The 15,542-nt window shown below is 30.4% G+C and overlaps 1 protein-coding gene across 2 annotated transcripts in view; it reads left to right on the top strand.

The window, feature by feature from the left end:
- Positions 1 to 349: 349 nt before the first annotated feature.
- The window catches only part of LOC139497182 (uncharacterized), a 68,055-nt gene continuing 52,862 nt past the window's right edge, over positions 350 to 15,542 (top strand). The window contains exons 1-10 of one of the 2 annotated variants that reach the window (XM_071285276.1): positions 350 to 455; positions 4,118 to 4,219; positions 7,482 to 7,514; positions 9,215 to 9,262; positions 9,702 to 9,755; positions 10,551 to 10,649; positions 11,393 to 11,467; positions 13,213 to 13,251; positions 13,769 to 13,801; positions 14,870 to 14,917. In XM_071285276.1, coding sequence (XP_071141377.1) covers positions 422 to 455; positions 4,118 to 4,219; positions 7,482 to 7,514; positions 9,215 to 9,262; positions 9,702 to 9,755; positions 10,551 to 10,649; positions 11,393 to 11,467; positions 13,213 to 13,251; positions 13,769 to 13,801; positions 14,870 to 14,917 — 565 coding nt within the window. In that variant the 5' untranslated portion in view covers positions 350 to 421. The remainder of the gene's footprint in view (positions 456 to 4,117; positions 4,220 to 7,481; positions 7,515 to 9,214; positions 9,263 to 9,701; positions 9,756 to 10,550; positions 10,650 to 11,392; positions 11,468 to 13,212; positions 13,252 to 13,768; positions 13,802 to 14,869; positions 14,918 to 15,542) is intronic. The other variant, XM_071285275.1, reaches the window with a different exon arrangement.

Below are 15,542 nucleotides of genomic sequence, written 5' to 3'. Positions count from 1 at the left end.
TTTCGCTATGTTACGGCATCAGACATGGTCGCTTTTTTTTCACACTAAGAAATTCAGAAAAAAGCAACACAGTTTGACGTCATAATCGAATTTTTACCAATGAAGAACTGAGATTAAACGAACCAAACGTTGATTTAATACAAATTATCAACAGGTTGGGAAATGAAAAAATCGGGTAAGAATTATAGAAAAGATGTTATATCGGGATTATTAGCAACTTTTTATATCGCCTCAAAAGTGTAACATCCCTACAAAAATAACTAGCTCATATGTTCACGATTGAACAAATAACGAGATAGAACGCAGAGATAATTATGAATATTGAAAATGTAATGACTGATATGTCAAGGCCTCATAATTTATCTCATTTACAATCGTGACAATGGTGCATACTATTTAGTTGTTCTACAGACGGAGAATAATGTGTACCGTTCAATTGTGGTTTCTTGTGTCTGGTAAGATTTTGTGCTCTATGCTTATTTGTATTTTAATAACAGGTTTAAACGAAGGTGGAACTAGTCAAAATAGACATTCATTTGATAATTGGCGTTTAAAGTACTGTTTGCAAATTTGTTTACTCGAAAACGTTATATTTATTGTCGTATACAAATCAATCATCTGCAGTAAAAACACATGAATTGGACGATTTGACTCTTATAACATATACGAATGCTACTGCTACTGTTAGTATTGGTTAAAAGTTGTAAATAGAATTATATACACTATAACTGGCCATGGTTTCTTTTACTGTTTCTTCTTGTCCGTCAGGGCCAACATAATCCATTACCCTTTGGCGATTATCGTATATAAGATCGAATGTGATTTTAATTTAAAAAGATAATGGTCAGTTTCTTCCCTGTTAAAAAAAGTCATCAATTTGTAGAAAGTTTATAAAAAGTGATAAGGGAATTGCGTCATTAACCTTGAAACTTTTAAAACTATACTACAACCGACAATATGCAATGATAAGAAATGTGGAACAATGTGGAATGAGGGTCACCGATCGTACTCTGTATATTATAGATAAACCAAGCTTATAAGAATGTAAACCAAGGATTTCTGCATCATTAAATATTTTCTGTAATAAACTAGCGATTGTTTTAAATATAACTCGTTTGCCGCAAGTGCATACAAATGATATGTTCAGAGGTAAACAAACAATACAGAACATATATAGTTAAACAAAAGAAGAGTTATGAGTGTATTCTCTAGCAGATTTAGCATTAATTGAAAAATAAACTAAAGTGATTTCTCTGGAAATCAATAACCAATCAAGACGTAAAGACCTTTTATTTTTTATTTTTAACAATCATAGAAATTACAACATGACATGGAGGCGAAACATTGTGCCTTTGACATCTGCTATCTTTACGAAAAATGTAACGAGTTAACAATTAGTTTATTTTGTTGTTTTTCTGCAAACAATATAAAACAATGGCCGGTTAGCACTTATCACATTATATTGAGCGTTTTATTTTTAGTTATTTCACATGTCTATCAGAACAAGCCTGATTTTCAAACATAAACCGATTAGCAATCACATATGACAGCAATGTATTGTAGTTTGCATATCCCTAATAGTTCATACTTATAAAATGCAGATGCATAATGCTGTACGCAAGACCGGTGTTTCGTGTTTACTAGACCCATGAGTTACGCTCGAATCAACGCATGTAGATTGCCAACTAAAAACATAGCTGATAGCATTGTAGGCAACTTGTTATTGATGGCAGAAAGTGTTACTGCTAAAGAAATGTAATATTAAACGTCAAAAATATAGTTATCCTCCTTTGACTATTTTCTTTTCTCTTTGCTTTGTTTTTAATAATTTATATCAGTAGAAATTTGCATGTTTACTAGCATAGTAATTTGCCTGGGATTGTGTTTGAACATTTGTATATTGTAAGTGTGCAATTGTTGTGTATTGTTGTGTGTATCAGTTAACAAATAGCATGCTCTAAATAGATCAGATTTAATTACTTGACGTTTAGTTCACATTTCCGTATACCGCATAACGATAAGGAAAGATGTATTGTCATTATATTGTGCACAACTTATTCATTTTGACAAATTGACAACGTTATATGAAAAATTAAATGTTATCCTACTATTTTTGATATGAACCAAACTATTACCCCAAAGTGCACGTTAAAAACTTAGAGAACTAACATGACTAGCAAATGCGTAAATCTGCAAGAAGAATTCCAACGTTATGAGTTATACTACAACAATTAACGACACCACGGTATTGGTTATCACATTATATTAAGCCTTTGTCGTGCATGTTCTGGTCGGTACCATTTCGGAAAGCCTTATGGCTGACTGTAGCTAATTACATCCAATTCAGTTAATTTCAGTGGATAGGTTTCTCATTGCCAATCACACCACATCTCCTTCCTTTCATTTTACCATTTTTAATCGAACTCAATCCATAACATGTCCGAAAAATACGTTCAAAAATCTATATCGATTGAAGCTATAATGATTGAGTCGAATTATGATTGACTTTTATGTGAAATTGACTTTCCATCGAGTGTAATGTTTATGGATAACAGTTGGTTCGACATTGCAATGTGAGCAGGAGATTTGTATATTTTCACTTTTTTTCTCACCAGAAGATGTTGATCTCAAAACTAATTCTGTATATTCCAAAAAAATCCATCGATAAATACGTTGCTTTAATCTGATATTATTTAGCTAAATGGAAAAATATAATAGAAGTCAAGTCGGTGTACGATATTTATATTTTGTGTTTTGAAATCGTGTACGGAAATCTATTTGAGTATCTATTTCATTTCTAGAGTTTGCCTATTTAAGATTTGGTAACTTGGCGTTCGTCTTTTGATTTTATCTTATAAAACAGACTTCCTTGTCGTATATTAATTAACAAAGCACCTCATCGTACCTCATTGTTTTAATGAAAGTAATACTCAGTTCCGTCCGTCCAGTAAAAAAATAAAAAAAAATAACGTACCTTTACCTATTATGTCTGTTTATTTGTTTTCGCACCTCGTTGTCAATATCATTGATTTTTTTTTTGGTGATAACCATACAAGTGAGAGGTTTCGTTAGCTATAACACCAAGTTTAGCACACATGAGAAAATGCCTGTGACAAGGCAGTAAAATGCCGGTTGTTATCTGTTCGTTTGAAAAAAAAGTAAAATCACAAAAATACTGAACTCCGAGGAAAATTCAAAAAGGAAAGTCCACAATCAAATGGCAAAATCAAAAGCTCAAACACATCTAACGAGTAGATAACAACTGTCATATTCCTGACTTACTGGCATTTTCTTATGTAGAAAATAATGGATTGAACCTGGTTTTATAGCTAGCTAAACCCTTCACTTGTATGACAGTCGCATCAAATTCCATTATATTGTCAACGATGCGTGAACAAAACAAACAGACACAATAGGTAAATAAGTCAAAAATAGGGGTACAACAGTCAACATTGTGTTATCATCTTAATCACTATAAAAACAACAAATGTAACGAAGAAGCACAAAAGGCATACATTAAATTTAACATCCTCATTTTGTTTATATTAAACGATGTTAATTATCTATTTTAAATCCACCCATAGCGGATGAAAAGTTTAAAGTTCTGGTGTAAAAATTGCGCGTTTGAAATTCGCACAGGTAGACATGAAATAATGTTGTCGTTCAAAGTATGACGGGATACATAAATACATAGTCACGTAAAATATATATAACAAAAAACAGACTTAACAGTAGAAGTAATTTTGAAGTGTTTCAGCGTTTAAATGTGTCATTTGATAAGGGATTTTCACTTTTGAATAGATCAAACTGAGGATGAACAATATTTACAATGAATAAATAACTACAAAAAAAAAGTACGACATTTGGTCAAGAGACAATCAGTATGCACTCATGTTAAGTTTCACAACAAATTGTACGACTAAACTTCATCGAAAGTTACGAACAATTCAGTATACTTACAGAAGTTATGTCGTAAACTTATTTATAAAATTGATTACAGATATTTCTGTTTTGTTTTTCTTGTCAAATATATTCCTGGTTAAAGACATGTTATATCGCTTTGAACGGATTGTAATTTGATGGTGCAATTCAATTTCCTTTTAATAATTTCATTCAGGACTGATTGCTATTTCACCAGCTAAACATCATCACGAAACGACTATCAAGCACACCACAAAGCCTCCTACTACAACCACCCATCGTTCATTTTTTTTTCAAAGTAAGTATGGATATTTTATTTTTAATCTTTATTAACTTGAAGGCTATTAAAATTGTAAAACTAATGATGATTGTTTTGTGCTTATTATATATTATTTCTAATAACTGAGCAAACGTTTTGACTTATACGTAAACTTGTGGTTCAGAAGTGTTTCTTGTTTCTCGTTCTTTATATAGATTAGACCGTTGGTTTTCCCGTTTGAATGGTTTTACACTAGTATTTTGTTAGGCCCTTTAGAGCTTGGTGTTCGGTGTGATCTAAGGCTCCGTGTTGAAGACCGTACTTTGTTTTTTGTCCATGGATTTATGAGTTTTGAACAGCGGTATACTAATGTTGCCTTTATTTGACCTATAATGGTTTACTAATATAACTTGTGACTTGGAGGTAGAGGTGTCTCATTGAAACTCATACCAAATATTCTTATATCTTTCTACTAATTCGTGTTTATCAGTCATTTATTGATGCATAGAGACTTGCTTTTTTATCTAGATTTATTTAATTCTTTAATTTGACATCAATACACCAAACTACGTAACGACTTGTGATTGAGTAAGATCAATTTATTACTAAGATAGTTGCATAGTTTGATGAAAATCCAAGCTGATTTGAAAAAGTTATAAAAGGAATAAAAGTGTACTATCTGAATATAGTCCGAACTGCAAATACACTTTTTTCCCCCTAGATTCCAAATATTCTTATATCTTTCTACTAATTCGTGTTTATCAGTCATTTATTGATGCATAGAGACTTGCTTTTTTATCTAGATTTATTTAATTCTTAAATTTTACAACAATACACCAAACTTCATAACCACCTGGGATTCAGTAAGATCAATATATTACCAAGGTAGCTGTATAGTTTGATGAAAATCCAAGTTGATTTGAAAAAAGCTATAAAAAAAATAAAGTGTACTATCTGAATTTTGTCTGAACTGCAAATCCAAGCTTTTTTTTACCTATATTAATTTTAAATCTTTAATATGACATTAATACATCTGACTACATAATGACCTGGTATTTAGTAAGATTAATATATTACCAAGGTAGCTGTATAGTTTGATTAAATTCCAAGTTGATTTGAAAAAGTTATAAAAAGAATTAAAGTGTACTATCTTATTAATTTTGTCCAAAATTACAAATCCTAGCTTTTTTTGACATAGATTAATTTAATTCTTAAATTTGACAGCAATACACCAAACTACATAGTGACCGGGGATTCAGTACTATCAATATATTACTAAGATAGCTGCATAATTTGATGAAAATCCAAGTTGATTTGAAAAAGTCATAAAAAAACTTAAAGATGCCTATCTGAATTTAATCAGCTTTGTTTACCTAGTAATTGAATTGGATATCTTATACTTAATACTAAAATTTACGATAAAAAAAAATGACTTTTGAATTCATATTGAGAACGCCTAAGAGAGTTAACTTTTAAAAATCAGCTGAACATTTAAATCACATACTATTAGTAAGGAAATATCAAGCTTTTCATCGATCAAAATTAACGTCTGTCAAACTGCTATATATCCAACAAAATTATTCCTATAAATTGTGTGGTTCTAATTTTTATAAATTGTATTTTTGTCAACAGATCAGAGTAAAAATTTTGTTTAAACTTTATAAAAAAAAAAAAACACGACCCAAATCAAATACAGCAAAAGTGTTGGGTACCCTTTAAAATGCTTTCCTGTAAATGAATCAAACATCGGAAATAAAAAATTTTCTTTAAAATTGCTCAAATCATATAATTTTTTTAGTTTATTTTGGTTGTTCGGAATTGAATAGTACCAGGATGTCCTACCACGTATAAGGTAACCTGTCTAACAATTTAAGAACCCGGAGTCAAAAGTCGGTAATATGGAAATGGTCTATTGATGCCATTTAAAGCTTGTTGTTTCGTGTGAGAAAACTTTTACTTGGATGATGAGTTGTCTAAATTGGCATTCATACCAAATCTTCTTATATCTAGCAAAAGCAGACAGTTCAATAACTGCTAGTTGGTCTTTGTTACTAATACATTAAAAAAAAATAAAAATTCGAGTTCAAATTATTGCGATTATAACCCTGTCACAGTTTTCGCAACAATTAAAACATCGCAATAATTTTTGAATAAACAGTAATGAAAATCGACTATAGTATTTACATTGTATCTTCTTTTTACTATTCTAACTCGTATTTCTATGTGCATATCGCTTCATGTTTGTTTATTCTATATGAAATGATTATTTATTTCTTAATTTTATATTTACTAGCAATATGACATGCCTTTTCTGAAGGATAGTATGCAAAACTTTCCCATATATGTAACTTTGAATTTGATGTAGATTATCTAATTAGTTATACTCGCCTTATATTCGGTTATTATTAACTTAATCATAGTGAGGTATGAAGGTTAATCAGTAATGGTAAACTCAGCAAAAAAAAAACCCATAGATTCCTACCAAAAATAATAATAAAACATGCACAAACATATTTGTTGGTACTAGTTGACGAAATATAGGACAATAATCTATAATATTCCTACTTATTTACCAAAGGAAATAGATTTTATTGGCTGATAAAGAAAATTTAAAGCAGTTAGATACCAAAATACAAATTATACACCATAGCACAATTTGAAGAAATTGAGTATTGCAAATGCTAACATTACAGTAAAATTATTAAGACTAGATACGAACATGTATTTCGAATTACCAAAAAAAATGAACAGAGGGTACTATATAACTAGTCAAGTTGTCAGCACTTCTGTGTTGGCATGTATTATCATTGAGATGGTCATAATTGTAAATTAACTGTTTATAAATCTTTACATTTTGAAAATACTAAGGCTTGTCGTTGCCAATAATAGATAAACAAAGCTTTACAATGAGGTATTTGGCTAAACTTTAAGGAATTTGTGGTCCTCATTGCTATTCAACTTCGTACTTTATTTGGACTTTTTAACCTTTTTTTTATTCCAGCATCACTATTCGGTCTTTTGTAGACTACACGCTGGCGCAAATGCAACCTTTCAACCTGGTATCTATGATGAATTAATCTACGATTCAATGTTAAAAAAGACAAAACGACATATTAATTTTAAACCATTATTTGTATTCCCACATTAAGAATTACTTGCAGATTGTTAGATAGCACATACTTGTATGGATGACACATATAAATTAATAGAGTGTATGCACATAAACAAATTATATATAAAATATATAAGTTAACTCCATTTTTTTTTCAATTTTAATAAAGTATAATATTTCTTTTTACAGGTAGCACATGCCATAGTGTTAGACGTAAACAGCGTAAGTAAACATATTGAACTTAATGGTCATGATGTTGTCAAGTATTTAAACGTCAAATAAAACAAATGATTTCTCAGTTGACGATAACATATTTACACTTTGTAAGTGTTTGCTTTTCCTAATTTTTGCAGCAATCATTGTAAAGGTTTATAGAGCTATTGTTACTCACATCCTATAAAATCGAAAGCCTTGTGAAAAGAGATTGTCATGCTCTTTGCATACAAAGAACGCATGCAACAACTCTTTGAGTGGTCTATATGGCCTGTTGCAACTCAAAACTTATGTCCCTTGTCCAATATACCCTCCTTTTACCGTGACAGTCCAAATTTCCCCGACCATCATCCCGGATGGCCGCATTTACTAGACCTACCTGTTGTATTTATTGTTAACCTTTTCTCGTCCTGAGCATGCATGTAATATTTACCACTGGACGTTAACCAACCAACAATCAATCATTCAACCATATCTTATAAATCGTGATATCTTTTGCCGTACTCCCGCGTCTACTTATGCATACAATATAGACTAATAACAAAAAATAACGTACTCAAAACTCATATATTTCTAAAAATGCATTCTGAAATTATCACTGACCAAAGTCATTCTGAGAGTTATCATCTCAAATTGGTGGTTCTTAACAGGCACTTTGGCTTTCTCGACGTAATAACATAAATAATGAATATAATTAGCAATAACCCTACTCTATGTATTACTGTTCAATGTTTTTTTCTCGTAGTAATCACTAAACAATAGCATCATAGAAAACTCTCTAAACTCTGGTTTCATTTGAATCGTCAATGAGCAATGGTCTTTTCAGTGAAAGCATTGAAAACTGACCAATTAGTAGAATTTTTAATTTATCCATAACTTACGTTTATAGTTATACAGTCCATTTACAAATATTTATAGATATTTTTGTGTCGTCTTTAGTCAGATTCAAACCGAATTAGACTAATTACCGGATTTGTAATAACATAAGCTTTTTACGCAATCAAACGTGAATAAAACGTTCAGCTGATTTTACAGACTTATCTCCCTGTAATCTGATGTACCACCTTAGGGTGCAGTAAACCAGCTAAATGTTGTGAGCGATTTATTTTCACGATTTCGCGATAAGAAAAATAACGCGAATTTAAATGGCCGCGACCATGTACTAAACTGCATCAATTAAATTTGAAAATTGCAATTTAGAATCGCCGCAAAATGCGACCAAAATAGCTAAACGGAAATGAGAGTATCTGTTAAAATAAGTGCAAAAAATCGTTAATGTACAGGTTGGATAGATGCAAACGCAAAGTATGGCACACGAAATAAAGATGTATTTACAGAGGAATGGATAACAATTGTCATATTCTTGACTTGGTACAAACATTTTCTTATGTAGAAAATAGTAGATTAAACCTCTTTTTAAACCTAGCTAAACCTCGCCTTTGTATGACAATCGCATCAAATTTAATTATTTAAACACTGATGTGTTAACAAAACGCACAGACATAATTGGTAAAAATATCAAAAATAGGGGTACAGCAGTAAAAATTGTTTTATAATCTTAATCACCATAAAACATTTTGGTGCAAGTCACTCTTGAAAAGCTCTTCTGACGCACGCAATCTATAAAGTGATATTATTATTTTTAAGGATCTTTTAAATTGATAGAAAAGCAAAATAACAATATGACACATATTTTCGTTTATTTATAGATGCAATTCTGTTGTTAGAAGAATGGGTTAAGCACGATAATTATAATGGTATGTTAGTTGTGATATGAATGAGCAGTTTATATAACAAAAATTATCTTAAATGAATTTTACAAACTAGTTTAAATTTTCAATGCATAAGTTATGTATATTTGCCATCTTTGAATTTCGCTTTAATTCATTTCTGTTATCAGACAGCTATATGATGGAATCAGACGTAATAAGTTTTTAAAGGACAGACAAATCATACTTTCAAATGCTACATTTTTTTGTAATTCATTTCGTATAATGCCACGACTATGCAAATTGAAAAAAATCAGGTTGTTTTGTCATACGATACAACAAAGGAACAATGCAAATACTTTTGTCGACTGGTGTATATAAATACATTCTAATCATTGGGAAAAAAATGTTTTAGTCCTTTTCATTTCCAAGTCATGAAAATATGTATGATAATTCTAATGTTTGTTTTTTCCACTATTTCTTTCAGCTGTAGAAAGATTATATCATGATATATACCATAAATCATTACAAGATAGAAAACGTAAGTACGCATAACTATTTTGTAGCCCCTAATTTTTATTGCAAACTAAATTTTTATAAAAATATCATGTAGAAAAAAAATATTATTCTTAGTCATGAGGTTAACAAGTCAAAGTTCCCGTTATTTACTTAACTGACGGAAAACATATTAAATGGAATAGGTGACAATCAAAATTGAAAATTCCTGAGACAGTTAAAACAGATTCTGTCATTTTAGCAATGAGAAAATATATTCGATCAGAAATTCATTATATGTCAAAGTACGTATATATGTACATGTATTGAAACGCGTGAATATCTATATTTCAAAAAGGGTTCTAAAAATGATAGCTATATTCTTCAAACATGTCAAAGGTTTACATTGCGTGAAAGAGTTCCTGTTTAGATATTGAAATATCAACGGACAATCGGAGAAAAAAAGTTAACCATGCCAGTATCTCAACCCTGAAACGTACCTTTTAACTCGGTGTAGCTAAATTCAATCCTTATATGATTTATGAATAGCTTCATTCTTAAGGATGAGCATCTATAAGGAGCCAAAAATTTCAAGAATTAAACTTTTTTTCTTTACCTTATTTTTGGTTGATTTTTATTTTTTAATATACGAACTCCAACTTAAAGCAAAAGATTCAAAATTATGCTTGTTGTTATTTTGCCAACGATAACATCACGTGCATTTAAGACATGTATTATTTGTTAACTATTGGTGTCCCATTCAAATTAAACAAACATATTGTTAAAAAAAATTAAATAAAACAAAACATCTAAAATGGTCTTTTTTCTTCATTTTTTACAGGGTTCTTTCTGGATAATGTTGGAAGTCATCCTTCCAACCAATTAGTTCACAGCTATACGAGTGTTTATGATGAAGCTTTCTTGAATGGAAATCCGGACTGTAATTATGAAAAAATCTATATAAAAGAGTTGTATGACAATTGTGTGCTTATTTCGGTGGTCAATATTTCAAGAATATTATTGTCGATGAATATGAAGAAATTTGGAGCCTTACTTATATAACATGTATAAGACAGTAACCAAACAATTGCAATAATCGAAATTTATATGAGTTAACGTGCAAATTAAACCCAGTCTGAAATTTTGTTTACAAACACAACTTTCTCGGGTCACGTATGTAGGAAAATTCTTACACTACATGTATGTACATCTAAAACAAAATAAGTACGCGTTTTCCCAACCTTTAAGAGAGACATAAATGTTATTTTCTTATATAGCCAACTGTCATACAAGTAAGAAGCTTACCTGGCCATAAAACTAGCTTTAACCCTGCACTTTTTCATAGAAATATGGTATTGTTTTTCGTGTGTTCCGTTGATTGACAGCGTTTGATTTTTCCTAGTTTTTTTTACTTTTTCGTCTTGAAATGTGCTTTAGAGTTGGCTATTTACTAAACCTATTGGAAGTATCAAATTTTTGTAAACTTCACAAATCAAACGTTATACAGTGTATACTTTCTAATCCGACACCTGAGTATTTCAAGATCCTGTTTTAACCAATACATGTACATGGTCCCAAAATATGTATATCCTTACACAGGTTCAACTGTAATTGTAATGCACAATGTACCACATAATGTCATAGATACACATCAAATTTCGTTTTTCATCAATATTTTTGTAGATACTCATGTTGAAAGCTACATAAACACACACATGAATGCAGAATGCCGAAGACAAATCATGATCTGGATTGAAGGTAAGAATGATGTTTGGGGCTAACAGATAGGTTTAGTACCATTAAAATGTTACGTCAGGAATATGATGTTCAGTAGTGTTTTGTTGATGTGGTTCATAATTGTTTCTCGGTTCTCGTTTTCTATAGAGATTATACTGTTGGTTTTCCCGTTTAAATGGTTTGACACCAGTAATATGTAGGGGACCTTTATAGCTTGTTGTTCGGTGTAAGTCAAGGCTCTGTGTTGAAGACCGTACCTTGAACTAGTTTACTTTTATAAATTGTGACTTGGATGGAGAGTTGTCTCATTGACACTCTTACTACATCTTCCCATCTTCTATGCGTTTCCCTCGGTTTTAGTTTGTTATCCCGATTTTGTTTTTTGTCCATGGATTTATGAGTTTTGAACAGCGGTATACTACTGTTGCCTTTATCTATCATGAACGCAGTTATAATACCATATATTCGGGGGAGGGGGAAACCAGTTATAATTAGTATGTAGTATGTGCATCAGTTCAAAGATGTCTATCAAAGTATAATCTTGCTTGATAAATTGAAGAGTTCATGAACTAAATTGTTTTCTAATGTATTGTTTCATGGTATTGTTAGTTTGTTACGACTTATGACTTTAAATGTATCTTTGGTATCGTTCGCACCTCTTTCAGATATATTGCAAAAAAAAAAATAATAATAGGGAACTACATTACATTGAGTAAATTGAATAAGAAGTTACAAAGGATAATATATGCTAGTCTTACTTAAAGTTATATACAGAGCAAAAAAGCACATAAATCTTTTTTTTTTGCATTAGAGGATGTATCAAAATAGTAAGCTAAAATCATCGACTAAGTATGTATTACGATGTGTAAAAATATCTTAAAGCAGACCCGTTATTTGTTGATTACAACATACAGTGCTTATATGATTGTGTCATAATATGTTTAAAATATGTGAAAAATGTTAAAGATATGCGTTAACGTTAAATTTCATATTATTATCTCAGGTCTGAATTTTCGTTAAACCGAAGAACTATGAATACAAAACGACTAAAGCATTGTTAGTGAACTATTAGTAGAAATTGGTACTTACAGGATTAAATTTATATTTTTTATAAATGTTCCAAACATGAGTACATTTTAATTGTCATTAAACTTACTAAACTATTCAAACATTTTTCCTAAAGAGGTTTTGATTTTTAAATATCTGACTTGGGCATCACTGAAGAGACATGTATTGCCCTAAAAAAGTAAAATAAAAAATACCGAACTAGGAAAATTCAAAACGGAAATTCCGCAATGAACATGATGAAATGACAAAATGAAAAAAACTGAAACACATCAAGCGTATGGAAAACAAATATTATTTTTCTAACTTGTAACAGGCATTTTTTGATGTAGAATGGTTGATTTAACCTGGTTTTAATTATAACTAAACCTCTCACATGTATGACATTCGAATACAATTACATTATGATGACAAAGATGGGTGAACAAAACAAACAGACATAATAGTTAAAAATGTCAAAATTAGGGGAACAGCAGTCAACATTGTGTTATAATCTTAATCGCTTTAAAAAAAATGCCAAAAACAAGGGTACGGAAGTCATACAATGTTGATCGCTATAAATAGAAAAACATTGCTAAAAAAGAAATACAAAAAGGCATATAGACAAGACACAGCTGGTGCAGTACAGTGTGTACTGTTTATGTTATTTATGTTATTTACTAGACTTGTGTGATTGATATTTTTATAAATGTAATCAACAGATCTTGCAAAACATGACACGAAAAGTCCTACAGAAACTGGTATGTTATATTATTTGAAGAAATAAAACACATACTGTAACTAAAAGCTTAAAAGTTGTATAGAAATGCGTCTTCGAACAATAGGTGGCGATTTGTTTTTAAATTATTGACCTTATTAACACTGAGCACATCAGACGTTGTATTTTACTCAATGATGTATCATTCATTAACAACCGGTATATATGATTCATCCTAATCATGTTTATTGCCGCATGTGAAGCATAATTTGCTTACACGTACAGACCACTAAAGATCATACCGGGTTTTGATGGAATTTGTTTTGCTGAGTCTTTATTTTTCAATTGTGTTGTCTTTTAGCCTTATTGTTAAGAAATGGCCTTATCAAATAATTTCCAACTAAAACGGTCGAATGTCATTTTACGATCCTTAGATTATTTTCTATAGAAAAACGTAAAAGTGTATTAAACGATGTTTAAGAATTTTCTGATTTAAACCCTAGTTATGTTTAAAAATATTCAAGCGCAAGTGCTTTTGTTTCGCCTTGTTTTATTTTTAGGAGAACACTGTACTGACTTACGAGATGCTAACCGTAAGTAAAGAGAACTCTTATGAAATAAAAAGCTAATTGATAATTCCTTTATTTATTTTATTTCGGTCTTTTAACAAGCATCGTTGACCTATATCATATTGCTTTATTTTGTATATTTTTCTAGTAAAAGGTATGATTACTCTATGTCAGCTTGTATTGATATGTGGCCGACAAAGGCAGACAAGAAGTTTTGTGATTTGTAATGATTTACATTTCCCTTCTCATTTTAGTTCTGTTTCTGTGTTTGTATATCTATTAATCACAATTTTTCTTATCTATATTTTTTTTATAAATATTTATTTATTAGTATGCTTTGTTTTCTTTTGATGGAATATAAAACCTATATTACTCAATTACAAAGTCAAACAGGCGACTTCCGCTACTACATGCCTTGATCATGCTATCAAAAAGAAGCTTTTGATGGAATATAAAACATCTATTACTCAATTACAAAGTCAAACAGGCGACTTCCGCTACTACATGCCTTGATCATACTATCAAAAAGAAGCTTTTGATGGAATATAAAACCTCTATTACGCACTTACAAAGTCAAATAGGCGACTTCCGCTACTACATGCCTTGATCATACTATCAAAAAGAAGCTTTTGATGGAATATAAAACCTCTATTACTCAATTACAAAGTCAAATAGGCGACTTCCGCTACTACATGCCTTTATCATACTATCAAAAAGAAGCTTTTGATGGAATATAAAACCTATATTACTCACTTACAAAGTCAAATAGGCGACTTCCGCTACTACATGCCTTGATCATGCTATCAAAAAGAAGCTTTTGATGGAATATAAAACCTATTTTACTCAATTACAAACTCAAATTGGCGACTTCCGCTACTACATGCCTTGATCATGCTATCAAAAAGAAGCTTCCTTCTTTCTTAATCGAAGTTCTACGGCATCCAAAAATACAAATACTCCATAAATTAGAGTACATAAGTCAGTGTCTAACATATAATCCTGTGAAAATATTGACATCGGGTTTATGTTCTGTGTACATTGTTGTTACTAGACTGGTAAAATTATAACTAATACAGCCAAATCTTATTTTAGATGTCATAAGTTTATTAAACGGATGGGAAAGGCATCATCATTTCGCAGGTAAGTGTGAGTTTAACAAATGTATGGTTCATAATGGAAGAAATATAAAAGAAAGGGTCAGCGTATGTCAATTTTTGGGCAATAACTGATGTCGTCAATATGTTTAGTATGAACATATAATTGTCGATTTAAATTTGCATACGCCGTAAAAGTCATTCCAATCGAGGTTTCATTTTTTTTTATATTCGATTGAAAACATACGTAAACGATTATCAAACACATAAACAAGTCTAAAAACCAAATGTGTTGATAATAATCATGATTTATTATATGTATCAGCTTTAAGTGTGAATTTTAGTCTGAAACACATCTAACTGGTCATCTCTCAAAAATAATAAACCGATGTAAACATAATCATGATAAATCTGTTTTATTTTGTCAGAATTGAACAAAATTGGCTGCCAAAAGCACTATTTTATTTCTTAAATGATTGAACTAAACAAATCATTTTTTATATAAATATCTCGTATATAATACCCCTTTAAACCTACAACAGGTATATTAAAACATATTCTATTATTAAACATAAACATGATAAACATACATTATACATGTATTTGAAATAAAGAAGTCGAGGTGAAAGTATCTGTAAAATCGGCATTTATTGTAAATCGCATTTTGTCTA

The sequence above is a fragment of the Mytilus edulis genome, chromosome 12 (assembly GCF_963676685.1).
Source record: "Mytilus edulis chromosome 12, xbMytEdul2.2, whole genome shotgun sequence".
Taxonomy (NCBI): domain Eukaryota; kingdom Metazoa; phylum Mollusca; class Bivalvia; order Mytilida; family Mytilidae; genus Mytilus; species Mytilus edulis.
The sequence above is the reverse complement of the archived record's forward strand: the minus strand, read 5'-3'. Positions and strand labels throughout refer to the sequence as shown.